The 24,687-nt window shown below is 51.1% G+C and overlaps 1 protein-coding gene across 5 annotated transcripts in view; it reads left to right on the forward strand.

Annotated features, from left to right (window-relative positions):
- Window positions 1–24,687, forward strand: part of STX3 (syntaxin 3) — a 40,392-nt gene that overhangs the window by 6,765 nt on the left and 8,940 nt on the right. For 3 of the 5 annotated variants that reach the window (XM_036220429.1, XM_036220430.1, XM_036220432.1), the window contains exons 2-8: window positions 8,336–8,419; window positions 18,059–18,158; window positions 19,907–19,981; window positions 21,119–21,186; window positions 21,844–21,952; window positions 22,761–22,834; window positions 22,999–23,133. In XM_036220429.1, the coding sequence (XP_036076322.1) occupies window positions 8,336–8,419; window positions 18,059–18,158; window positions 19,907–19,981; window positions 21,119–21,186; window positions 21,844–21,952; window positions 22,761–22,834; window positions 22,999–23,133 (645 nt within the window). Of the gene's footprint in view, window positions 1–545; window positions 4,077–8,335; window positions 8,420–18,058; window positions 18,159–19,906; window positions 19,982–21,118; window positions 21,187–21,843; window positions 21,953–22,760; window positions 22,835–22,998; window positions 23,134–24,687 lie in introns of those variants that run through there. The other 2 variants (XM_036220431.1, XM_036220433.1) reach the window with 2 other exon arrangements.

Consider the following 24,687-nt stretch of genomic DNA (forward strand, 5'->3'; position numbering starts at 1 on the left):
TTCCTGTGGCCAGCGATGTGTGGGGCAGCCGGAGTCGGGGTGCCGTTAGGAGGCATCGCCCCATGGTGGTTGACAGCAGGGCTGTGGCTCCAGCCGCCCAGGGTCTCCTGGCTCAGGCGCTCGCTGTCTGCATGACCTCAGCAGGTTGCTGGTTCCTTTTACGTTTGGTTGTCTCAGATGTGAGGTGGCGAGGGTCCCCAGAAGATTGTTGTGAGATTAAATGCCTTGGTAAATATAGAGCATGTGTCTTAGAGGATTTCTCAGCCCATGTGGAGTGCTCAAAAATTGTTATCTATTTAACTGTTAATGACCTGTGTTCTAGAAGGATCGTGAGGGGCAGGGGGCTTGTGGGACAGGCTGAAAGGAAGGGTTGAGGAGAAGGCTAAGGGTGGACTAAAGAAGACATTTTTAGTTCCTTCCTCCTTCCTGTATCTTTGAGAATTGGATGTTGTCGGGGTGTTGGGTGGGGGAGGGACGGGGAGAGGAGGAAGTCAGGAAACGGTGAAGAGGGCTAGGGGAGGGGAGGAAGGAACAATCCAGGATGAAGAAGAAGATATTCTTCAAATCTCCTCCAGTGGCTCCTGGGAGGAGAGAGAAAGCAGGAGAGATGTCTTCTCACCCCCGAATGGCCTCCTTGGAGGTACCCTTCATTAAATCCACTCAGCCTTCGAAATTTCCCCAAGGAGTCACCTCTGCACACATTCTCTAAATAGGCTTCTGTCTTCCCCAAGTTCTGCTCGATTTCGAGTGAGTTTAGGCACCCCACCTTGTCCCGGATGTACAATTCTTGTGCTAAGTGCTGTTATCACTCGCTATGTGGAGTCGTAGTGGCCTGTATGCCTGTCCGCCTCCCATCTGAGACCCTGGAGAGCAGGGGTTGGGTCTGTGTATCTCCAATGTCTGTGTGATTGCTTGGCAAATGATAGATGTTCAATGAGTACTGCTGGATGAATGAATGACCAAATGAATCTTACTTTGGATGGGACCTTGCAGTGAGAAGGAGAAGGCTGTGGGTTTGGTGGTTGGTTATGAGACCCTAGGTCCTTTTGTAAGGTAATGAATGCACTGTGAACAGTGGATGGGACCTAGGAGCCAGTCCTGGCTTTGTTCCTTGTTAGCTGTGTGATCCTGGATGAATTAACCTCCCTAACCACAGCTTACTCATCAGTATAGATGCCGCCTACCCAGAGGGCATGTTTATTTTCCCCTTTTCACCACTCCATCTCTAGACCTCCCTCAGGTCTGGAGAAGCAAAAACGGATGGGAATTAACAGGACACATGGGGATGAAATGTTGATGATTTTACATCTCATGAACGAATGCAAGATCTTCACGTCAAAGATCAGAAACTATTGACCATGTATTGGGACACAAAGAAAATGCCAGATTCCACAGAAAATGAAGTCATATAGACCTGTGTTTCCCTGACAATAACATAATAAAGTTAGAAATTAACAATATAACAATAGTCCTCCCTAGGCGTTCCTGCTTTGGACATTTAAAAACACCTTTCTAAATAACTCTTGGGTTAAAAAGAGAACAAAAATGGAAATGACGGTCTATTTAGAAATGAATAATAATGAGAGTTGTGAATAACAAAACTTGTGAGAATATGGCAGAAGCAGAATTCACAGTTTTATTTCTTTAAATGCATATAGTAGAGAAATGACTTCATTCAGGTGAACGAACTAAATTTCAGTTCATTTCACAGGACCTGCTATCAGGTCCTTCTGAGAACTGGCTTTAGAACTGCATCTTTAGCAGAGACTTTAGAGAAAACAAGGGCCAGTTTTCTGTTTTCAGTGGCATAGTCGCGGGCATTTAATAGGTACCCAGCATTGCTCTGAACATTTCACATACGTTAAGCAGTTTAATCCTCACGATGATTCCGTAGGTAGATTGTTCACGTTACAAATGAGCAAACTGTGGCACAGAGAGGTAAAGTAACAAGATCACACAGCTACTAAGTAACAGAGCTGTGGTTTCAATTCAGTCACACGTCTCTCTGCATCTCTGCAAACATGCACACTCTTAGGATTATGTGCGCCAGTATCATTTCCATTCATGCATGTAGATTAGTCCAATTTAGTTTTATTGACATTGCAGCATCCCCTGAAATAAGCAAGGGCATGTCACCAAGCCGGGTGGGAAGGGCGCCTTCGGGCGGGGTATACAGGTAGGAATAGGCGCCCCGGGCTCTCACAGACCTGCTTTGGAGGCCTAACGCCACCGTTATTACCCGAATCACTTTGGACCAGTTATTTAATTAAGTGGTTGCCTCATCTTTAAGTGCAGAAGGTAATATTTGTCCCTCCTAGGGTTGATGTGAGACTCAAATAATATATTTGAAACCACAAGAGTGCCTGCAAAGAAACACACATATTATCTAGCAGCATGATTGCTGTGGCAGAACGCATGGGGTGGGGTCATCATGAACTTTGGCAATTGTCCAGTTGTCCACTGACTGGCCTGCCTTGGGCGAATGTGGTGATGAGTTTATTCCTCAGTGTCTTCATCTTATAAATAGGGCCAATTCTTGTCTCTAGTCGTTCAGCTAGAATCACATCTTGAAAGGAAAAGTTCAAGGCTCACCTAGGGTATCCAAGTATTTCCTCTTGATTCATCTGATGCGGGGGAGATGCCAGTCAGTGGGAAGGGGAAGTGTTCACTTTGGGAGGGTTTTACTGGAGGGTAAAAAACTGTGTGGGAGGGAGAACTGGGCCTTGGAGAAGGGCCATCTGGCTCTTTAAATGAGGAACAGAGCTCTGAGTGCCTACTGAGAGTTGCCATGCTTACTCTGAATTTCTGGCTGCTTTTAATTAAAGTAGAGGGACTGGAAATACCAGATGTCGGCAGCCTGGCGTGGGTGTGTGTGTATGTGTGTTTGGAATTTTTGGAAGGTGGTGGTGTTCGTCTTTGGGAATCCACAGACCCTCATTCTAGAGGGAGGCAAGTCGGGGAAGTGGGCAGAGGGAGAAGAAAAATCACATTTCCTTGTCTCTTTAAACCACATTAATTGGGAGAACATCTGAGTTTATCAAGAAGAGTATGTATCTGCCAAGCAAAGAGGTGTTTAAGTGCGGAGAGGAAGAGGTACACGACTTTGTGGTCACCTGCTTGTGCTAGGACGGCTCCCGCCCCTGCCAGCCATAGTCCTTTAATGTCCCGCTGTAGGGAGTAAGAACCAGATGTCCCTTCCCAGCCCAGACTGCTGGTCCCCTCCCATCTGTTATCATTTCCCTCACCCTGAAACTTTCCCGGAAACCCCTGGGCCTTCTGTCTTGTCTGGGTACCATCTGGTCTTGCTGGGGTCTGGCACCGAATGGGGAGAGTCAGGGGGCCAGTGTATGGCGTCCTTTTCATTTGGGATGGCTTCCTTTTTCTTTCTTTGTCCCTTCATTCTGTCTTGCCCTTCTGCTTTGTAATGATCCTTATGGAATTGCTGACGAGATCGTAACCTATTTGCAGCTGTGTTTTACCTTGGACAGGAGTGAGGGCACTCTCTCTTTTCCAGAGAAGACGTCCGTCCATTCATTTACTTCAGTGGTTTTCCAGCTAGCTAGTTAAGCTTGCCGTTTTCTTTCCTTCCTTTTTTTTTTTCTTCCTCTCTTCCTTCCTTTTCTCTCTTGACAACAGGACCCTTCCTTAAAATGAACCGTCATTGTCAGCCCTGGTCTGTAAAGCAGATAAAAGTGAAGCTATGCGGATTGACCCAATGGCTTGACTCCCCGCTCCCTGACTCCCTGGGTGGTTTCTAAGGCACATCCGAGATGTCTTGGGCGTCACACAGCCGCACTGGGAAGCTAAGCTCCTTACTTGGTGAGAAAACCGAGGCTTAAAGGGTTAAGTGCTGCGCCCAAGGCCTGCGGCTCCTCCACCCCAGCGGCATGCTTTCTGCTGCTGCTCTCCTTGGCTTCTGGCTGCCCTTGGTATTAGGTGCTTTGAGCAGGGTGCAATGGAATCAGCAAGGGCTTGGGACAGACAAGCCACGCGTGAGCCTCGACTCTGAAAATTAATAGCTGGAGACCTTGAATCACTTAGAACTTCTCCGATCTGCAGGTTCTCAACTATAAAATGTAGGTGGGTTTCGTTGACATGCCGTATGTGGAGCAGCTGGCATGCTGTCACCACCTGGTACCTAGTAGGGACTCTAGGTGGCAAAGGTTTTTATTAAAGGAGCTAATGAAGAGGGACCCGTAGTCAAACAGACTACGGCTGATTGAGAAGGCAGCTGAGAGAAAGGCAGGGAGCATTGAACGAGAGGAACTGCAGGTTAAGATACTTCATATTGAGTTCTGGGTCCTGGAATTCTTTCTGCTCTTTGTCCAGAGAGGAGGAGATCGTAGCTCTGGCTGCCCTCACTGAATTTTGGGGCGCATTTGAGAGGTGGGGGCGGATGGTCAGTCCTGAGTCCTAGCTCAGTGCCGGCCGAGTCGTTGGCGTTATCTCCCGTTGCCTGGCGGGAGAGGGGGAGGCCGGGGTGGGGGCATGGGGAGAGGAAGTGGGTGGCTGGGCTCGTGATTCTCACATACGGTTTTTTACTGTGGCTGATGCTGCAGCTACTTAACGTTCCTATTACCCCACGCCTTGATTCTCTGATAAAGATGCCGAAGTTCTCTTCTTGGCCGTGCTCAAGTCATGTGGGCTGAAGATAAAGGGCACCGTGTGCTTCCCTTGCCCCGGAGATCCCTGAGGCCTTGAGGCCTGTAAGAGCATGGCCGTGTCACATGTCACGTGTCCCAGGGAAGGCGCCCTGGTCCTGGGTCTGCTGCATCCCCTTCCGGAGAAGCCCAGGTGTCACGTGACTCCAGACAACCACAGTATCCAGATAATCTGTGATAATGGCCTCTTCTTTGAATTTGCTGATCTACTGTTTGTTGCTGTTGCTATTGAGGTGGTTATTTCATATTTTTGGAAGCCGCACAGCACAGTTGCAGAAACTGCATGGGAAGATGGGGATCAGGAAACCTGGGTTCTCTTCCTGGCTGTATCGGTACCTGATTATTTGGTCTCGGGCCTTGCCTCGCCCATCTCCAACTGAGAGAGTCTAATGACAGCATCCGTAAGGCCACATCCATCTCTGCACATCCTGTATCTTTTCTCCTCCTTTCCTGCTGAAAGGGGCTTAGATCCAGGTTAAAGCTCTAAAGAAGTTACTTGGCGAGACCTTGTTTATGGTGGTTTTATTGAGTTGTTTCTCTGTGCTGTTCATTGCATGAGGAAATTCAAAATGTTATCGTGTCTAATCTTCATAAAAACCCTAGTAGGCATTATTGGTTCCTATTTTGTAGATAAGGAAACGGAGGCTCAGAGATGCTTAAACCGATTGCCGAAGGCTCAGTGACTAGTATGTGATGGAGTGAGTTTTAGACCCGCTGGTCATCATGGTGCTGTGCGATCGGTCTCTTGTGGACTGAGCCTTCAGTGTGAAAACTTGAGAGCTCCCTGTTTGGGCATCGCGTGTGCCCAGTCTTGCGTTAGAAGCTTTCCGAATGCGATCTCATAAAAGCGATAAGGTGTGTGGCGCCATTGCCATTCACGGGTGACCCACTCCGAGTGGTAGGGACTCGACTGACATCTCACAGCCTGGAGTCCGTACCGAGTTCCGCAGCCAGGCCGCGCGTGAGGCGCCAAAGCCTTCCTTGCCCTTGCCCGGTTCATGCATTCCCTCACGGGAGGTGGACCAGGCCTGCCCTGCGAGAGCCCACCGAAAGCCAAGTGCTAGCTGTCCCGGACTTGGGGAACCCCTGTGCAAATTCCAGGGGGCTCCGCCATTGACGTCACGCTGGAGAGCCGGGCGCCTGCCTCCCACACTCCAGGACACAGTGGTCCCCGGCTTCCAGAAAGCGCCCTTCACCCGTCCCACGATGGCGGCCTCATCCCGCGTCCTGAGCACATGTGCCTGTTTGAGGAACGCGGAGCTGACACACTCGTGTGTGTCCGTGTGTGTACGTGCGTGCCCACGTGCCTGAAGTGTCTACCCTCGGCATGAGTCTCTAGAAGACCTCTCAAGAGAAGGCACTCTCCACCTAGAGGAAGACTGGCTTCCTGTTTTCTACTGCGGACCATGCATATTGGTCATAGTTGATAAAGGGAGCTTTTTAAATTTTTATTCATTCATTCATTCACTCATTCATTCATTCATTCATTCATTCGTGTCTCAAGCTGTAGAAACTGCTGGGTGAGTGCAGGCTTTCCGTCTCTGCGGAAAGCTAGTTACTTGCTCAGCTAAAATGGATTAAATTGCTGTTACGTCTCTGGTCCATGGTAAGGACCCATCGTACACATGGAATAAGTTCATCCGTGACAAGTGCAGGTGAATTTAATGGGCAAAAGCCAATTCTGGCTAAATGAGTAAAAACATCTTGGAAATGGGGGTAGCTCTGGGAACCCCGCAGGTGTCTTGGTCGGATGCAGCTGCCGCTGATTCCCGTCACGGTTCCTGTTCCTCGTGGGGGGTGTGGCTTTGAGTCATGACTGAGAGTCTTCCCGTGGGGAAGACGGGGGCCCCCTGCGCGGAGGAAGGCATTCTGGGGCGCCATAGGAGCTGCGTGAGGCGGCCCTGGCCCTGCACGCGGTCACGCTCAGCGGGAAGGCCGGATGGAGGGGTGATCCGTAGCAGGCTGTGATGGCGGTCGTGGGAGCTTGCACAAAATGCACTGGGCGCGTAGGGAGGTTTTAAATTTTGCATGTGGGGAGAAACATCAGGAGAGGTCCACAGGGGAGTTTGTTCGCAACCGAGATTTCAAGGCGAGGTGGCATTTTGGCAGGGGACGAGTGCGTTTCGGGAGGTCTTCGTGTGACAGCGTTTCGGGAGGTCTGCGTGTGACAGCGTTTCGGGAGGTCTGCGTGTGACAGCGTTTCGGGAGGTCTGCGTGTGACAGTGCAGTGAGTGACGTGGAAGCACAGTGTGTCCGGGACGAGGCGGACGTTCCGGTGCCCGGTCCGGAGAGCTCATCTCAGAGGGGTAAGTGCGGGTGGGCGGGGCCCGATCGCGAAGGGCCCTGCGTGCTCCTTCGGCCATGGGGACTTTCAGTCCCAGGAGGGGAGCTGTCCCTGAATGACGGTGAGTGGCAGAAGGAGGACACGGTCCGTTCCGAGTTTCAGGAAGGTGACTGCGCGGGCTGAAGCCGTGCTCTCAGATTCGACCCTTCCCGGGTGGCTGTTCAGCGTGGGGTGGCTGATGGTGCCAGACGTGCCAGAGAATGAGCCAGTCACAGGAGACTCCCCAGATGGCTGGAGAGTCCCACTCCATCTTCTGTTCCAGACCAGGAGGATGGTGGTGGGCGGAGAAGAGAGGCCCCTGGTGGCTTTCCTTGCCCGTGGAGTTCTGAGTGTTTAAGAGTGACACGTCTTGGCGTGGAAGGCCAGCCGTAGGCCTTTGGAGGTTGTGAAGAAGCAGGCGGGGTGGGGTGGGGGGGTTTGCCCCTCCTGCCTCCACTCCCGACAACCTGTCCTCCCTCGATGCTTCAGAATGGGCAGCGTGCAGTGTGCAGTGATCTGGGAAGAACGTACAGATGGCTCAGGTCTTCGATGTTGGGTGGGAAGGGAAGCCCTTCCTCTAGATAGCCGTTTGGCGATTTTGCAGAGGAAATCGAAAGAGGTTAAGAAAGCTGGGGTCTCCAGGGGTGGCTTCCTTTTCCTTGTAAACACGGACCCTGACAGGGAACAACACACAGTGCTGATTCCTTTGTGATAGGTGGCTTCTGAAAACAGGAAAGTCCCTCCTGCTGCGGGGATTTGAAGCTAGTGTTCTAGAGGAATCGTGGCTAGAAACTATTCTGATATAGATCATGCATCCGAACCGTGTGGAGAAGGGGTTGGGACAGGGGCTCTAAAAGATGAGCTAGAATCTCCCCGTCTCCACATTTTAGCGAAGTGACATTGCCCGAGTTCCTTAACCTCTCTGTTTTCGGTTCTCTGACTGAAATCGGTTATAGTAATGTCACCACCACAACCACCAAAACCTAACAATTTATTGAGTACTTACAGTAGGTCAGAAATCATTATCTCACTGATTTCTTAAAGAACCCTGTGAAGTAGGTGGTGTTGTTATTAGCATTTCATGGATAAGGAAACTGAGGCACTGTGGGGATAGTACCTCGCCCGTCCCCCCAAACCCCTGCAAATAATCAGAAAATGGGGGAACTAGGGTTGCGGTTCAGACAGCATGACATCAGAGTTGGACACGTCCCAGAGCTGTTCTGAGTTTTCAGGGAGACTGTAGATGTAAAATGCTGGCTGTGGACCGAGCTCCCGGGCCCTAGCGAGCGTTCTATACTTGGAGCTAATTCCTGTGTTGTGGGTCTCACCTGCCCGTTTCTGTCTCTCGCAGAAGCAGCTGACACAGGATGATGACGCTGACGAGGTCGAGATCGCCATTGACAACACGGCGTTCATGGACGAGTTCTTCTCTGAGGTGGGCAGTCTGCCGGTGCCTTCGTCTGAATGTACATGAGGAAACACAGCTTCCTGAGAAAGAATGAAGCCTTAACGATCTTCCCAGGGTAGCAGAGGAAAGTCAGTCTTTCGCAGGGGCGGGGAGGCCAGACCAAGAAGTTACAGGGAGAGTCTTTCTAATACTTACTTGGGAGGGGGTAGGTTTTTAATCTTATGGAGAAAGTCAGCAGAAAGTAAATTGTATGTAATTAAAGTCTTAGGCTACGTGACAACATTTTAATGATATCCCTTCTTGCCCAAATGACATAATTTGAACACAGAATCAACCCACGGGGTCTCAGCCACGCAGCATAAAACACGCCGCATCTTTAGGCTTGTGATGCACAGAGACCACATTTATTTCCCAAAATTCAGTCCCTTTGGCTTAATTCCAGTGATAACAGAGAAACTAAGAAACCACCAGTTAATATTTTTGAAATCGAACGGGGCAAAGATGGGTTGCCTACGTCTGCACGCTCACATGCCCTGTGATTTCGAAGGTCCTTGACGGCAAGGTGCTGTGGCAGGCAGTGAGTGGGGGAAAGCTTGTTGGGGGTGGGGGTGCTGGTGGTGGCGGTGGCGTGTCATGGACGGGCTTTGGAGCCAGACGAACCTGGCCGCAAATCTCAGCCCTGCGTTCGACCAGCTGTTGACCCTGTGAACGTTCCTTAGCACGCTCGGTTTCCTTATCTGTGAGTCGGGATTGCTCATGTAATTCCCTAGAGGGTTATTATGAAGATTAAATGGGATAATGTTTCTAAAACATTCAGCATAGCGTCTGAGCTATCTGTGCTCAATAAAAGACACTTCAAAAAAAAAACAAAGGTGCAGAAAGTTCAGTCACTGACGCTTCTGCCACCATACTGGGGTTTCTTTATTTTTTTTCCGGAAAGAAGACAGAGGCGTCGTGTTCTTTCTGCAGGGAGGGCGTGGGCATCTCCCGTCCTCTAGCTCGGGGACGTGGAAGAGTCGTCCCGCTGTTCTCAGTTCTCGTCTAAACGGAGTGGAGCGAGGCGCGACGGTTCAGGCCCATTTATCTGTTAGAGTCACAGGCGGGTTTAAGAGCAAACTTGAGTGAACTTGAGCGTGTGCTGGCCTGACTGGGAAGCTGGCTGCGAACGCCCCGTAGATCCCCACCTTCCTTCCCCAGGGGCTGGTCTGGCCTTTCGGGCGAGGAGTCGTAGTGAGATCAGGTGGCCTTTGAGTTTGGTGAGTCTCGTGCTGTTCCAGATGTGGATCGTGGAAGGAAGATGTCTTTCTGCTCAGTGGTGGGAGGGCACTTAAGATGTTTACATCATTGTAGGTTGTCCCTCTGAGCTTGGAGGACCAGATTCATTAAAGAATTTAACCTACGGAATAAGGAATACGGGATCAGGAACCTCCTCCCATGACAGCGTCTTCCTCTTCTCTCAAACCAGAGGGCCCCTGAGAGGCAGTATTCCGTGCGAGGTGCGAAGATGGCCTCTAAGATTCAGCCTCCAAGACATGGTCTGAGTCCATCCTCAGGTCTTCACTAGGAAGCGACCTTGGTTAAGTCACTTGACCAAGAGCGTAGCCTTAGAAATTAATTCCTTACCTGCCACCAACTATGATCTCACTGATTAGGTGGGGATTAAAGGAGCTAACAGTCAGGAAGTGCTTAGCGCAGGCTTAGGGCAAGGTAACTTTCCGATTTTCTCATCCGATAGAGCACGGAGAGGGTACGTATCGGAGCGGGGCAGAGGCAGGAGGGAGCGGACGGTGGAAAGATCATACAGCCTCTGGCACCCCACAGGTCCTGGTCTGCATCTCGGCTCCGCACATTGCTAGTGGTATAACTTTGGAAAAGTTGTCAGACTGCTCTAAACCCCAGCTTCCTCTACAATAGCGATGTCACCTGCTGGCTATTATGAATATAAAATGAGAAAGCGTGTGTGGTCCTTAGCGCAGTGCCTGACGCACAGTAAGTGTGTCTGCAGTAGAGTTTAATCCTCGGCCCATTGTGTCCCCGGTGTATTTGCGAGAAAGTGGGCCACGGAGTTGATTTTATTGAATGTCGCCCGGAAAGATCTTTGACAGTGGGGTACAGTATGTTCCAGGTAATGGGGATTTGGGGAAGGGAGGGGCTTTCCCTGTGTTCGTGACTGGGGAACATGCCTGGGACCTTCTGTGGGATACGGCTCAGTAGGTTTCTTGGGAAGGCGCGCTTGTGATAGATAAGGCCTGCTTTTTGGACTCAGTCCAGCAAGTCGGTCACCCTCGGTTATTTGCTGAGGACCAAAAGTGCTGATCGGTCAGAGAGGCCTGTGCAAGGTGCGGAGGAAGTCACAGGACCAAGATGTTTTCAAAATGTGCTTTGCACCGTAAAACTCAAATGGTTTCTCCAGCTTCTCAATTGTTAGAGAAAAGAATTGGCCTTTGGGTTTTCAGGCCTCCTTGGCTGATTAAGCCGGGGTCTAGTAAATGATAAACCCCAGACTTTTGTCTAATTTGCTGTCGTCCGTATTTTCCTTGGTCTGTTTGCTCAGTTGGCAGGGAGAGCGAAGTTTTAGAGGAAACAGGAGTGATCTGAGAAGGTGGAAACACAAGGGGTTTATTGTCATCTAGTCATTCATCCATCCATCCATCCATCCATCCATCAGGACACATGAGTGCTCACTGTCTTCTGGGCAGCCTGTTGGGTGCTGGGGATACAGTGTTCTGTGTGGCAGGGTCCTTGTCCCCTGGTGTCCTTTATCTGGGTGTGGGCGATAGAAAAATTTTAAAGTCCTCTGATAATGGAAAGGTCAGCGAGGAAGTCCTATGGGAGCACAGAAGAGGAAGCTTTCCGTTCTGCCTGGAGGGAGGGAGATGGGGGTGAGGGCGGTCGCCTGGGGGCCTTGCGTGCACACCCACACCCGATGCGGGGGGCCTGGAAATGCTCAGACTTTTGGATTTTTAGAAAGTGCTTCCAGATGATCCTGTCGTCTGCTGTAGTTATGAACCCCACTGCCGAGCGATGGGGAGCCTTTGAGGGTTTTAAGCAAGAAAGTGATAGATGGGATCAGAGCATGTGTTAGAGAAAGTATTCCGGTGTGGAAAGCAGGAGAGGCCAGAGCTGGAAAGGTCAGTGAGTCGGCTGGTGCGACAGCCCGTGGGAAGAAGGGTCAGAGCTTTGCCCTGAATCTGGGTCTCTAAGCGGCAGTGTAAGGCGCATCACTTAGGGGTGCTTTCGAGGAACTGTGGCTGGAGCAATAAAGATATGTAATTATTTCACATATGAAGAAGTCTGGAATTGGGGGTGGTACAGTAGGCTAGAGGTATTGGGGTTCAAGTCAGTATCTCTCTGACCCTCTTGGCTTTTCCCTTAGGATGGAGAGTCTGTTCTGATGATCTGTTGCTAAGCAACAAATCGCCATGACAGTTAGTGGTGTGACCGACCCTTTGGTGATACTGACAGATTCTGCGGAGTAGAGATTCAGACAGGGCTTCGTGGAGGTGGATGATGTTTTTGCTCTACAATTTCTGGGCCTTGTTTGGGAAGGCTTGAACTGCCAGGGGCTGTAGTCTTGGAGACATCTTTATGCTAACACTGGAGCTTGGACGAGAGTGACTCAGGAAAGCTCAGCAGAGACTGCCCGTTACAGCACCTACACTCGACCTCTTTTTGTGGCTTGGGCTTCTCAGCACGACTGAGTCAGGGGCATCAGTTTGGTACATGGAGACTCAGGGCTCCAAGGCAACTGTTGCGGCCATGGAAGTCCTACCGCACATCGCTTCGGCCATACTCTGTCATCGAAGCAGTCACGGGCCCGCCAGAGTCAGGAGAGCAGTATCCATAGATACCACCTGTAAAGGGGAGGAGCATGAAAGAATTCGTGCTGCATTTTAAAGCCACCAGAGTCATGGCTCCATATGGCCTCATCCTACACCAGCATCTTAAGCAGTGAGAAAGGGAGGCAGCTAGAAACGTTCAGAAATCCTTTTATCAGGGAGGAAGACTCCCCAAATCCTCCAGCCTGCCTTCGCCCTGTGGCTCCTCGGCCAGTAATGAACCACATGGTCATGGCCGCTCTGAGCTGGAAGGGAGACCAGGAAAGCATGGACTTCGTGAAGGGCCGGGGTTGTCAGGATCGACAGTAGCACCGATCACGACTCCTCCTCCGGGGCCGGTAGCATCAGCACCCAAAAGAAATCAGAGTTCTGTCAAGAAGAATGGGCGGGGACCGGCAGGGGTGGCTGTTTGGTGGCTCACAGACCTTATCACAGAGGACGGTATGAGATGCAGAAAGACTTCTGGGGTGAAATATGTCTGAGACATGCTTCCTGCTCTTTCTTCTCATAGAGATTTATAAGACACATTAACTCATGAAGGGCCCCCAAGAAGCCCTGTAATAAAGAAACCTGCTGCCTGTTTATTTTTTCACAGAACCCTTTCTGACATGTGCCTTCGCTTTAACAAGGATGAATGACTATATTTCAGAAAATGCCATTGTGAAGTTGTCGTCTTTTTTGGGGGGAGTGCTTAAATAAGTCTACGAGACAGTTCTGCAGTGGCACATGAAGCGTATTTTCTCTCGAGGTCACTAATATCTGTTTAATTATTCATTGAACAAACCTCTGTCGAGTGACCCCATGCGCCTGGCACCGTGATGGATATCGGGTTGTTCATGAGAAATGGGACAGCCTGAGATCCGAGCCAGGACTGGGAGAGGTGGCTGGACAGGGTGTGGGCGCCGAGCTCTGGAGCTCTGGAGAGTGGTCCGGTGGCCGGTCGGAGGAACCGGGAGGTGAGCAGTCTGGAAAGCACAGCGGTTTGCTAGGCAGGCTTGGTTTTTGTTGGAACTCAGAACCTCAAGGCGACTGTGACTTGGAACTCTAGGCATGAAGTCAAATCTGGCAGGTTAGGTACCCTTTGATGCTTTCTGTATGTAGACCGTTTGGATGACTAGGTGAGCCGGTAGGCGCTGCATTTCTGGGCTCTTCCATAGGTAGGCAGGAAGCCGCTGCCAGTCGTTTGCCTGTTTGCTGTCAGGTCCGTTCCCCACCCTTCCTGTGCTGTGCTGTGCTCTGCTCCGCTCTGGTCCGCTCTGCACTGCAGGGAATTCATTTGCCAGGTTCTCTTGCCAACTGGCTTTTGGTGCGTTTGACCTAGGGGAGGTAATGGAAAGACTCAGGGAGGAGGCAAGAGGCCACGGTGTTCCTCCCCACACAGATCTCTGTCCTGGCGTTTACTCGTCAGACCCTGCCTCTGTGGTCCCTTTCTGCTGGCCAACGCCACCGTGGTCTGACTCCCATCGGAGGGGCTCTGGTGACCCTGCCTTCCCTCTTTGTACCTCCAACTTCCTGTTGCTAATTTCCATCCTCCGTTTGGCTTCTTGGCCCTTGTCCATGTCTGCGTAAAGCATTTTCTATTTCTATTACTTAAATTAAAATAACTAATTAAAAATACTTTAAACATCCTGACTAAATTTTGAGTGGTGCAAAGCTCAAATATCCTGAATTGATCTGAGATTATTGTCTAAGACTACTAATTTTCACTGGTCAGAATAACTCTTGAGATCATTCATTTCTTTTCATTCGTTAGAAAAGAGTCGAAACACTAGTCCCCGTCCTGATAAAACCCCTGAGGGACTTAACTTCTGTTCCTTGGCTGACCGGGACCTCTCTCCATCCCTTCTTGTCAATGTTTGTTTTCCAAAGCAAAGAAGCCAACAAATCAAAGGGGACTTGACTGAGAACTTCTAACATGAGGACTATTTTGGATTATGTTATTTGGGGGTAAGGTATATGACTTGTGAAAAGGAGGAGTCATTTCTTTGACCCTTACACCCCCGTTTCTTTTGTCTCCTTGAAGGGGTGGCACATAATAAGTTTTCAGTGAGAAATATGCAGGAACTAAGGCCTAACTGGAGGCACAAGGTACATGGAAAACTTAGAGGAGGCAGAAGCATTTCAGGTGGAACGGACAAAACCTCCTACCGTACCCCGCGACTTCTGCCAGTTCTCCAAAGTCGTACTTTCTCTGCTTTCCATTGTCCAATTAAATTCCACTGGCTAATTGGGTTCAGAGGTAAGAGGCCTTCCATACCTTGAAAACAATCCCTGCCTTTTAGTAAAATGATGGTGATTAGTGTACCATGGTGATTACCATTGGTTCCATGACGCAGACGACCAGCAGGAGGAGGGGCTGACTTGCGGTCTTGCCTCGACTTCCCTGGGCGGCTCCTGACGACATCACAGAGCGTTTGTTAACATGAGGATTGCGGTGAGGGTTAAGTGAAATGTGTGTGTAAAGGCACGCTTAGTATCTGGCATATACTAAGTGTGCAGTGATTGCTGGTTAAGTTTGTATCTATCATTATCATCATTTAATGTTTATGGAGCATGTGCTTTGTGTTAAGCATTTGACACGTGTTATCTCATTTAACCCCCACAAACGCTCTAGGGAGTGGGAACTATAATAATCCTCATTTCACAGATGAGAGAACCGGGGCTGGGGGCATCAGTATGTGGCTTGTTTCAAGGTCATGAAACTGTTCAGAGATGGACCTGAAACTTGAACCTGGTCTCTTTGAGTCTAACTTATTTTCCTCAACTATACTATCTGGATTGCCACATTGTTGAGAAATCATTTGAAAAACATACTTTACAAAGTAACAGATAAAGAGCAGGCACCGAGGATGCATTAGCTACAGATTTAACATTTAACAATGCTTTTTGATTGGTCCTCTCAATCAGCAGTGTTTCCTCAGCACTCCTTGTGTGAAAAACCTCTCCATAGGGAGCCTTGGTTAGAGAACAAAGAAACATGGCACGTGATCTCAGCGAAAGGTCACTGAGCCTTTCCCAGAACCCAGAACGGCAAGTTGAACAGAAACATCGTCAGCTGAATCCACATAGGCCTGGGAGACAAGGTGTAGTGGAGCCTCCCCGAGGTGGTTCTTGCACCTTTAACCTGGTTCGGGAGACAGAGTTTGGTGTCTCACAGATGCCGGGCTCGAACTTTCATTTCACCTTTCGGCAGCATGGCCTTGAGTGAGTGTTCTACCTCTCCGAGCTCGGTGTTCTCATGCACCCAGGGGAGGCAGTGACGGTGACTTCACAGGCATCCCGTGAAGGGCCCGCTTCTGAGAGAGGTAGATGTTCAATCAGTTTTAGGGCTTAAATATATTATTGTGCAGGGTGATGTCAGCATACTTAAAATAACCCCCAGTAAGCTCACGGACAGATAGCCTTGAACTTTTCGACTTAGCACTCACAGTCGATTTCCTCCTAGTTTCCTGGTTCCTGTGCAGCCTTCCCCCTGCCCCGCGGTGATCCTTCAGTTATCTGGCAGATGCACAAAAGGAAGTTAATAGCCTGTAGCTGCCACCATGAAATACTCAGAAAGTCGTTTCTGAGGAAAACCGGCACTTCTAAGAAAAAAAAGCAAAGACCCAAAGTTCAAACAAAGGAAAGCCGTGTGATTGGCCAGTTGCCCATCTTGAAGTCCTGAAGGGTGACTGCTCGGTGAACTGACTAAATGACTAAATCAGTTTCTGAACCGCCTCCCAAAGGCGAGGCTGATGAGGAGGAACAGCGGGGGCGGGTGGAGGCGGGAGTGGAGGCGCACTCTGCCAGGCCAGCGAGTCCTGCAGGCGGGTCGAGGTCGGAGCACCCAGGGCCCAGGTCTCCTGTTCCCAGGGCCAGACGAGCCATCTACCGTCCAGTCGCCAGAGGTCTGCAGCGACTTCGAGCTTGAGGCCCAGCCGTCTCGTCCTAGCGGCTTTCTGTCTCTCTCGACCATTGAGCAAACTTTGGGTCAGCACGATTTTCGGGTCATGAGATTATCCTCCCGCGTACATTTCTGAAGACATCCAGTCCATCGGACGTGCCACATCTTATTACAATATGTTAAGCTCGTGTTAAAATGGTTAGTGGAGTTTACCCTGGACAGCCCTTTTTTTCCCTCAGTCCTGTGTTAGACAGTGTAATCGCTTTGGCAAGACAGTCACGTGCTGGAAATGGAAACATGGCGCAATGTAGTGACATCGTATGAGTTGTTAAAAGGAGCCGGTCTCTGGTGTGAGAGCTAAGGGGGAGGGGGCGATTTCCAGGTCACCCAAGGGCCTGATTCTGAGGCGGTCACACCCCTGGCAGCAACGCAGGCCTTGGGGTAGTTGCAGAGACTTGGGATTCTGCTAAAAGTGAAACCGTGTGGGAAAACCAAAAAAAAAAAAAAAAAACAAAAAAACCAAGCCTTAGATCTAATGGAAAAGGCACCCCAGACGTAGTCCGGAGAGCACTGTTTGGGTGCTTTTCCTACCACCAACTATGTGACCTATGACCTCGTAAACGTGTAGGGTGCGCATGTGAATAAAGGTGCTAATACAGTACCATGGATCGTGTTGCCGGCTGTTAACGGCGCTCCACACACGTTTGGGTGGCTCCTTGTGTTTGTACGTGCCCTCGGTGATGTGATTGCACTGAAACGTTACTCTGCATCGTAAGCAAGTAATTCAGCTCTCCAGCTTCGGTACATCGAAGCCAGTATGTTTGTATGGGGGAGGGGTGCAAAAAATCACTGTTCCAGTGGCCAAGATACCCATGAGCGAGGGTTAGAGAACTCAAGTCTTCTCCTCCTCCTGCCTGTGCGATTTGGAGAACAAGGATCAGGATTGACGGGCAAGCGGCTTCGTCCCTGGAAGAAAGGCTCGCTGGGCGCGGCGTGCCATGTGGTCTTCCCGTTGCATCTCAGAGGTTCAGATCCTCCCGTGCGGGATTTCTGCTTGTTCGTCCTCGTGGCGTTGACGCGCCCCTCGTTTTGGAAGTGAGGCAGGTAGACAAGGCGGGTTTTTAGGTTCCTGGGGCATGTGCCCCGCCCACCACAGCAGGGGACCAGGGGGCTGAGGTGGCGGGAGATGAGGCCGCACCTGGTGCTCCTGGTGCTCCCACGGCGACGTCTCGTGGTGCTGCTCTGCCTGGGAACGAGGTGCTCCTGGGATTGTTCGGGGCCGTGCACCTAGTGCACTCGGTCAGGAATGGGCAGGAGCGTCCGAGGCTTGAGCTTCTGGGTCTTGATCATCCGAGGGAACCAGCTGGTGGGAGACCTTTCGCCAGAGCATGTGTCCGAGAAAAACTCGGCTGTCCCCCGAGATCGTCACTGCCTAGTCTCTCTCTCTCTCTTTTCTTTATTCCTCTCATTCTTCTCTCTTTGCTTTTCACTCTGATTTTTTCCCCTCTTCTTTTCCACTTCTTTTCTTTCCTTCTTTCTGTTTTTCCCTGTCTCCCATCCTCACCCTTTTCTGTTCTGCCCCTGCGGTGGGGAAGGGGCCACAGGATCTGCCTGGTCAGGTGTGTGACCCTTCCCTCTGACTCTTCTTTGTGGCTTGCCCCGGCTCTTTTTGACTCTGGCCTGAATGCCTCCCTCCAAGGAGGGCAGATGTATTCCTCTCAGGAAGCAACAAGCATGGATTTTCAACAACCGCTCTGTTGAGATTGGTTTATCTGACTATGGAAAGGGTACTTACCGGGCAGCAGAAGACATTCTAGTCGTCGTCACCTTCTACAAGCCCAGAAGGTGGGCGGCTTACACCAGGGAGCTCTGCTAAGCTTTTATCCCAGTCGTGGGCGTATCCTTCCTCTTTGATGACAAAGGCTATTGTCTTCCTGCTTGTAGATCGAGGAAACTCGGCTCAACATTGACAAGATCTCCGAGCATGTGGAGGAGGCTAAGAAACTCTACAGTATCATTCTGTCTGCACCAATTCCAGAGCCAAGTGAGTGTTTGCTCAGCACTGAGTCAGCCAGCAGTGACCCTTGGCATTGGGGCTGAGCCGGCCTGGTTTCCCTCCCTCAGTGACCAGCAGGGGAGTGTACACAGTATAACGTCCCTCGGATGTGTCATAGCGTCTCCCATTCACCGCATCTGAGCTCACACGGCCCAGCCGCCGTCAGCTCTTCCCTTCGTGGTCTCACTGAATCCACTTAGCCAGACGTTACGCCCCTCTCCCGACTAGCGGTGACTCTTACGGCTTCTTATCTACCTCATCTCTGTCCCGCCTCTGCACCTTCGCTTGTGCTGTTTCCTCTGCCTGAAATGCTCTCTCCGGCTGCCTTTCCAGATCCTACCAGATCCAGTCCACTTTTCTCTCATGAGGTGTTCCAGGATGGTTCAAGTTCACGTCAGTTCCCCTCCCATCCCTAACTCCCAAGGGGCGAACACTTTTCCCCTTCACTGTTTTACATTTTTAGAGTATAATTTAAGGCTATATTTCCCGTTCCTTAAGAACAAGTAACGAGGTGGATACTGTTATTTTACTCTTTAAAATCTTGCAGAGACTCTCTGTTACTGAAAGTTGAAACATATTAGCAGAGCATATGGGGATTGTCCTGGACACATTCCTGCCTTCCGTGCCGTCCTCCCTCCTGCAATCCTCCTCTGCGTTACCTACACGGTATCCAGACCGAACGTCGTTCCCCCAATGCTTCTTGCCCCCTCATATACTGTTCCTTCTCCCTGAGACTCCACTCTTGGTCTCCTTTTCTACCTGGTTAACTCAGTCCTTCTTTGAGACTCAATCCTGCTATCATCTGTCTGAAGCCTTTCCAGGTCCCTCCAAGATATGCTAGGGGTCTCTTCATAACCACCTATGCACACCTTGACCAGCGCTTATACCTTACTCCGTATTGTATATTAGAATGGTTGATTTATGTGTCCCTTGTCCCCCACTAGACCTGGAATAGCTTGAAGGCAGGCTCTTTATCTTCTCTCTGAAAGCTTAGTTTCCAGCTCAGGTCCTAGCTTGTAGTAGATGCTGGAGGATAGTTTGGGAAAGACTGGTCAGAGCTAATAGGCACTATACCGCACACCTCCTAGAACAGCCTTGCGCACACGGTAGGTATGTCATAAATATTTGCTTGATTCTCAGCTGATAAACCTTGGTTGAAATCTCTTCACCTTAGAAGTCCCATAAAACCTAGCCTACCTGCTGAGCTGAAGCCCTCATGGTAAACCAGATTATTTCCTCTAAGCAGTGGTCCCCAACCTTTGTGGCACCAGGGCCCCGTGCGCCTCTGAGAATCTAACGCCTGATGATCTGAGGCGGAGCTGAGGCGGTGATGCTAATGCTGGGGAGCGGCTGCTAAACAGATGAGGCTTCACTTGCTCACCCACCGCTCACCTCCTGCTGTGCAGCCCGGTTCCAGAGGTTGGGGGCCCCTGCTCTGAAAGCGAGGTTCTCAAGATCTTGTGTGCCAGAGAATTATCCGGGAAGACTTGTTAAAAAGGCAGATTGTAGGACTCCAACCCTGGGTATTTTATATTGTAGGTCTTGGATGGTGTACCTGGAAAATGCCTTTTAAGAGTAAACTCTGTGACTAATAACGGTGGACGCCTGGGGAGCATGGGAGAAGCGCTGCTCTGGGTGACGGGTGCCCAGACGGGCTCCCGCCTCCTCTGTCAGTGTTGGGTTTCACAGAAACAAATCATTTTTTCTTCTGGTTCTACCTGCTTTTGTTTACCCAGAAACCAAGGATGACCTCGAGCAGCTCACGACTGAGATCAAGAAAAGGGCCAACAATGTCCGGAACAAACTGAAGAGTAAGAAGGGGACGCGGGGAACAGGCTGGCCCCTGCCACCTCGTCTCACGGCCGTGGGGTCCAGCTCTTCTGCACCAAGACTCATCCCGATAGACGCGGCACCCCTCGTTCCATCTTTGCTTGTGGTTTGGGCGCTGTCCCCGGAATGGCATAGTATAGCCCCAGAAATTTTACCTGTTCTCGATCGTGACTGTAGTTGAAACCGTGCAGAACTGACGTTCGGAGATGGGCGTTAACGTGCGCTCTCGGCGACTGCGTAGTCTTGCGACTTGGTCCTTTAACGTAGTCCCCTGGCTGTTCTCTTGCGGGTCCCGTTTCCCCAGCACCTACCTCCATTTGCACAGTAACGGCAGAGATGGACAGATGTGAGGTACATTATTCCACCTACAGACAGTTTCTCGGTAGGGCCAGGTATGTCCTGCTCCCATTACCCCCGAGCCCACCCCTTCAGTTTAGAGCCTTGTTCAGTGACTCTACTGTCGTAGAGTCAGTGTCTCTGGGGGCCCAGAAGGTCTCTTAGTTCCGTGGCTGTGGTCTGCATTCTTGCCCCATGTATTTGGTGAGTGCACATAACTGGTCAGAGAGCGAACGCAGCTCCATGTATCATCTTTTTCCAAAACAAAAAACCCGATTGCAGTACCTGTTTCCATGGGGCGGGGATGGAGGTCGTTAGCAGCAGCTTCTGACAGCCGCAGGGATAGCGCGCCCGCCCCCGGGCCAAGCCCTCTGTGCGCATTCTCCCTGCATCGCCACACCAGGGTCGTCAGGAGCGTGCGGTGGTTTATTCCATCTTGCAGATGAGGGAACAGGAACCCAGAGAGGCGAAGGAGTCTTTCCCAAAGTCGCACAGCTAATACGCGGCAGGACAAGGATGTGAGGCTAAGTTTCCTGGTGGCAAAGACTCGTGCCGTTAACCACTAAGCTGCGACGTATTCGGGGGAGACGCGGAAGTGGCGAAGGGTGTGGGATGCGGGTCCCGGGGCTCGCGCGGGAGCTGACCTTCTGAGGTGGCACCTGCCTGCAGTCATGTCTCCGCGCACTGGGCGCATGAGACTGAGTGAGAGTTGCATCAGCGGGGGTGTTTTTGGAAGAGCACAGCCCAGATATTGCTGGAACAACCCCGTCTCTCCTCTCCAGGCATGGAGAGGCACATTGAAGAGGATGAGGTGCGCTCCTCTGCAGACCTTCGGATTCGAAAATCCCAGGTGGGACTTTCTCTGGTCTAACGATGGTCTAATCCATCTTTTAGATTTTTTTTTTTTCTTTAGCTGAGGATTCTTTTTTTTTTTTTTTTTTAAATATAATTCTTACTTGGAACTCAACTGAAGAACCGATTAGGGGGAGCTGCCCAGGTTAGAGCAGAGGCCAGGGCCAGAGTCGAAAGAGAAACCAGTCATGCTCGATGGCTGTGGGGTGAATGCATCCGGTTAGAAGCAAGGAAAGGCAGGAAGATCAGTTCAGGTAGGAACCTCGAGTCTCTGGCCGGAAGGGCGTTCTGGCGGCTTGAGGAAGCAAGCCAGGGTCCTGCCTGGGAAATGCTCGCAGCCCACGTGGGTGCCGGGCTCCCAGGTTCACAGAGATGCCCTGGTGCGGCCTCCCAGCTGCCACCTGCGGCCAGCAGGGCAGGTAGAGGGGCGCCGAGAACGAGCTTGGGAAAGGTCAGTGGGCTCTGCCAGTGGCGTAAAGTTAGGAAACCACAAAGTCGAGTCTCATACCTGGTCTTTTGGTTCCCAGGCCAGTGCTGCTGCAGATGAGGCCAGGTGGGGGCGGGGCGGGGCGGGGCGGAGGGTTCTACAGCGGTCAGCGGCTCTGGCCTCCCTCACCTCCCGGGGGTTGACGGTGTACGGACGTTGTTCCCGCAGCACTCGGTCCTCTCGCGCAAGTTCGTGGAGGTGATGACCAAATACAACGAGGCGCAGGTGGACTTCCGCGAGCGCAGCAAAGGGCGCATCCAGCGGCAGCTTGAGATCAGTACGTGTCTGGCGTTTGGGGGTGCCCTTTCACCTTTGCCTGCCACGGGGCTGTCCATCCGAGTGGTGAGACCTGGGGACACAGGGCAGCAGCACCGCTTGTGGCTGCCGTCGCACATCCTGCGCCGGAGCCCAGAACAGGCGTTACGCCCGACACTTCCTGGGTGTTGCATCTTAGGCCGAGAGATGGCACAGTATTTACCAGGCCGGGGCGATTTTGTTCTCGTGGGAGCCAGCATTTCCTAAACATAAGGGGGAAACAGTTGCTCTCCTGGGGACCCGTGACATCTTTTGCTGTCAAAAAGACATTTGTGAAATCCCAGGCGTGGAGCTCAGTGCTGTGAGGAGTAGACATTAGGAAGCCACACCCACTAGGAATTTAGTAAGCGGGATGCAGGGCCCTGCAAGGTGGGGTGCCCTGTAACTGGGGGCGTTGAAAACAAGGACAGAGTCAGGAAAAGCAAGTGCATTGAGGAGTGAGTGGCCAGTCATCGGGGCCGGGAAAAGGTGCATTTGGAAGAAGCCGTGTGAGGCTAAGAGGGACGGAGAGCGGGTCCATCCAGGGACTGTCTCCTTGTGCTGAGGGCCCGGGACTCCACGGTGCAGTGATGGGCCCAGTGAATAAACTAAGCTGGGAAGGATGTGGTGAGGTGTGTGCTCCATAGGTAAGTGCTGATCATGTTAAGCGCGGACCGGATTAGGGGAGAAATCGGAAAACACGAGTCGGGAAGCTCTTGGGTGCGTATAGTAGCTCCTGAAATGGTTTGCTTTGATCTCGTATTTGATGCTCTCCTTCTTTTGTTATAAAGCCGGCAAAAAGACAACAGATGAGGAGCTGGAGGAGATGCTGGAGAGTGGAAACCCTGCCATCTTCACTTCCGGGGTGAGTGACCCCGGAGCTGGGATGCACGCCCCCCCTCAGAGGAGGGGGCCCCCGGGGTGCTCCACGGGCAGCGGGTAGCTCGCGAAGGGCGGGCAGGGGAGCAGGTGTGAAGGCCGCAGCCAGGGATGGTGGCCGATGGCGGGTCTCTGCATGGCCTCTTGCAGATCATCGACTCTCAGATTTCCAAGCAAGCCCTCAGCGAGATCGAGGGGCGGCACAAGGACATCGTGAGGCTGGAGAGTAGCATCAAGGAGCTCCACGACATGTTCATGGACATCGCCATGCTGGTGGAGAATCAGGTAACCGGCCGTGGGTGCCAGCATGGGCAGGTGGGGGAGAGGGAAGCTCAGGCTCTCCCGAGGACCACGAGTGATCGTGCTGGAAGCCAGGGGAGGTGGGAGAGGTGTCGGGGATTTGCACGATGGAGAATCAGAACTCCAGAGTCCCGGGGAAAAGAATGCAGTCTTGAACGCTGATGCCAGTGGCAGCTTCAGCCTTGTCATTTCGTGCCTGGTACTTTGGCCGGAAGTCATTCCTAGTTAATATGGGGTTTGAAGTGCTCTGTCAGTATCTAGTTCCTTCTGGCCTCAGGATGTCTTTTTGTGTTTCAAAATTAGAGGTGTGAGTTTTTAATGATGATGTCTCTCAGTCTCCTGATATGAACTGTTTCGCTGAGGACATAGAAAACGTGACCTTTTCCCCAGTTCACAATGAAAAGTTAGGTTTAACAGGTTTTTATTTTTTACCATTTTCGTTTTATTCTTTTGTATGTGTTTTTTTTTTTTCAAAACTTTAACACTTTTTGCTCAGTAACAAGAGCAGACAACACAATGAAGGAAGGAATAGCAAAATAATATTGACAGAAAAACTCGAACCACTCGTGGTTCTTAGTCTGATGGCTCGATTCATCCCTGGGAACACGTCTCAGGGATGTAAGTCTCTGCATATGGCATTAGTTTCACATGGTCAGATGGCTCCTAGTTCTTACGATAGCCAGATACGCCTCTGTCCTGGTGGTGTGCTGCCGTTCCTTTGAACCAGCTGGAAAGGATTGAAGACTGCTCCCTTTGGAGAAGGAATCCAAAACCTGAGCGAAGCCCGAGCACTGCTTGACTGGCTGTCGCCATCAGTGCCCAGGTGGCCCTCCTCCAGCCCCTCCCGGCCTTTGAGACCATTTCTCTAGTCCCTCCATCCCTACTCTTCTTTTTCCTCCCCACACTGCCTTGCCGAGGAACTGGTTTGAGAGTCAAGTGGTGGTAAGTGCCTTTCTCTGTTTATAAATGGCCATAAAGCGGTGGGTCAGGTTGAGGAAGGTCTGGGTAGGGTAGGCGAATTCCCACCCTAAGATGCCCAGAAGTTAATTAGAATGACAGAACTTCCCATCAGGAAGTAATAGCTTTGATATGGTTGGAAATCTTGTTAAGAGATCACTGCCTCTTTGCCAGACGGCTTAGATAAACCCAGTGTCTGTCACTTAAGAAGCCTGGGAATGTTTCTTGCAGAAAGCAGATGTTCCCAACGTCAGATATACTTCCTGAGCACCTGCTGTGGACCCAGCACCATTCTGTAGTAGTGAGGAAACTCGGTTCTGGCCAGATGAACTTGGTTCAGGCCCGAATGACCAGGAAGAAGAGGCCAAGATCCTCGTCATGTCTTAAGAACATGAGATATTCTTATTTTGGTTCCTGTCCTCACATGCTTCATTTGTAAAAAAAAATGGTAGTGGTGGTGGTTGTGGGATCCATCAGCGTGTGGAGTCACCGGGTGTCGAGTCAGGGTGCTTCATGTGCCCAGCCCGGGGCCTGTCACAGAGATGTAATTCAGCGAACGTTTCTTGAATGAGCGACTACCTA

This window comes from Rousettus aegyptiacus, unplaced genomic scaffold, assembly GCF_014176215.1.
Source record: "Rousettus aegyptiacus isolate mRouAeg1 unplaced genomic scaffold, mRouAeg1.p scaffold_m13_p_5, whole genome shotgun sequence".
NCBI classification, from domain to species: Eukaryota; Metazoa; Chordata; class Mammalia; order Chiroptera; family Pteropodidae; genus Rousettus; species Rousettus aegyptiacus.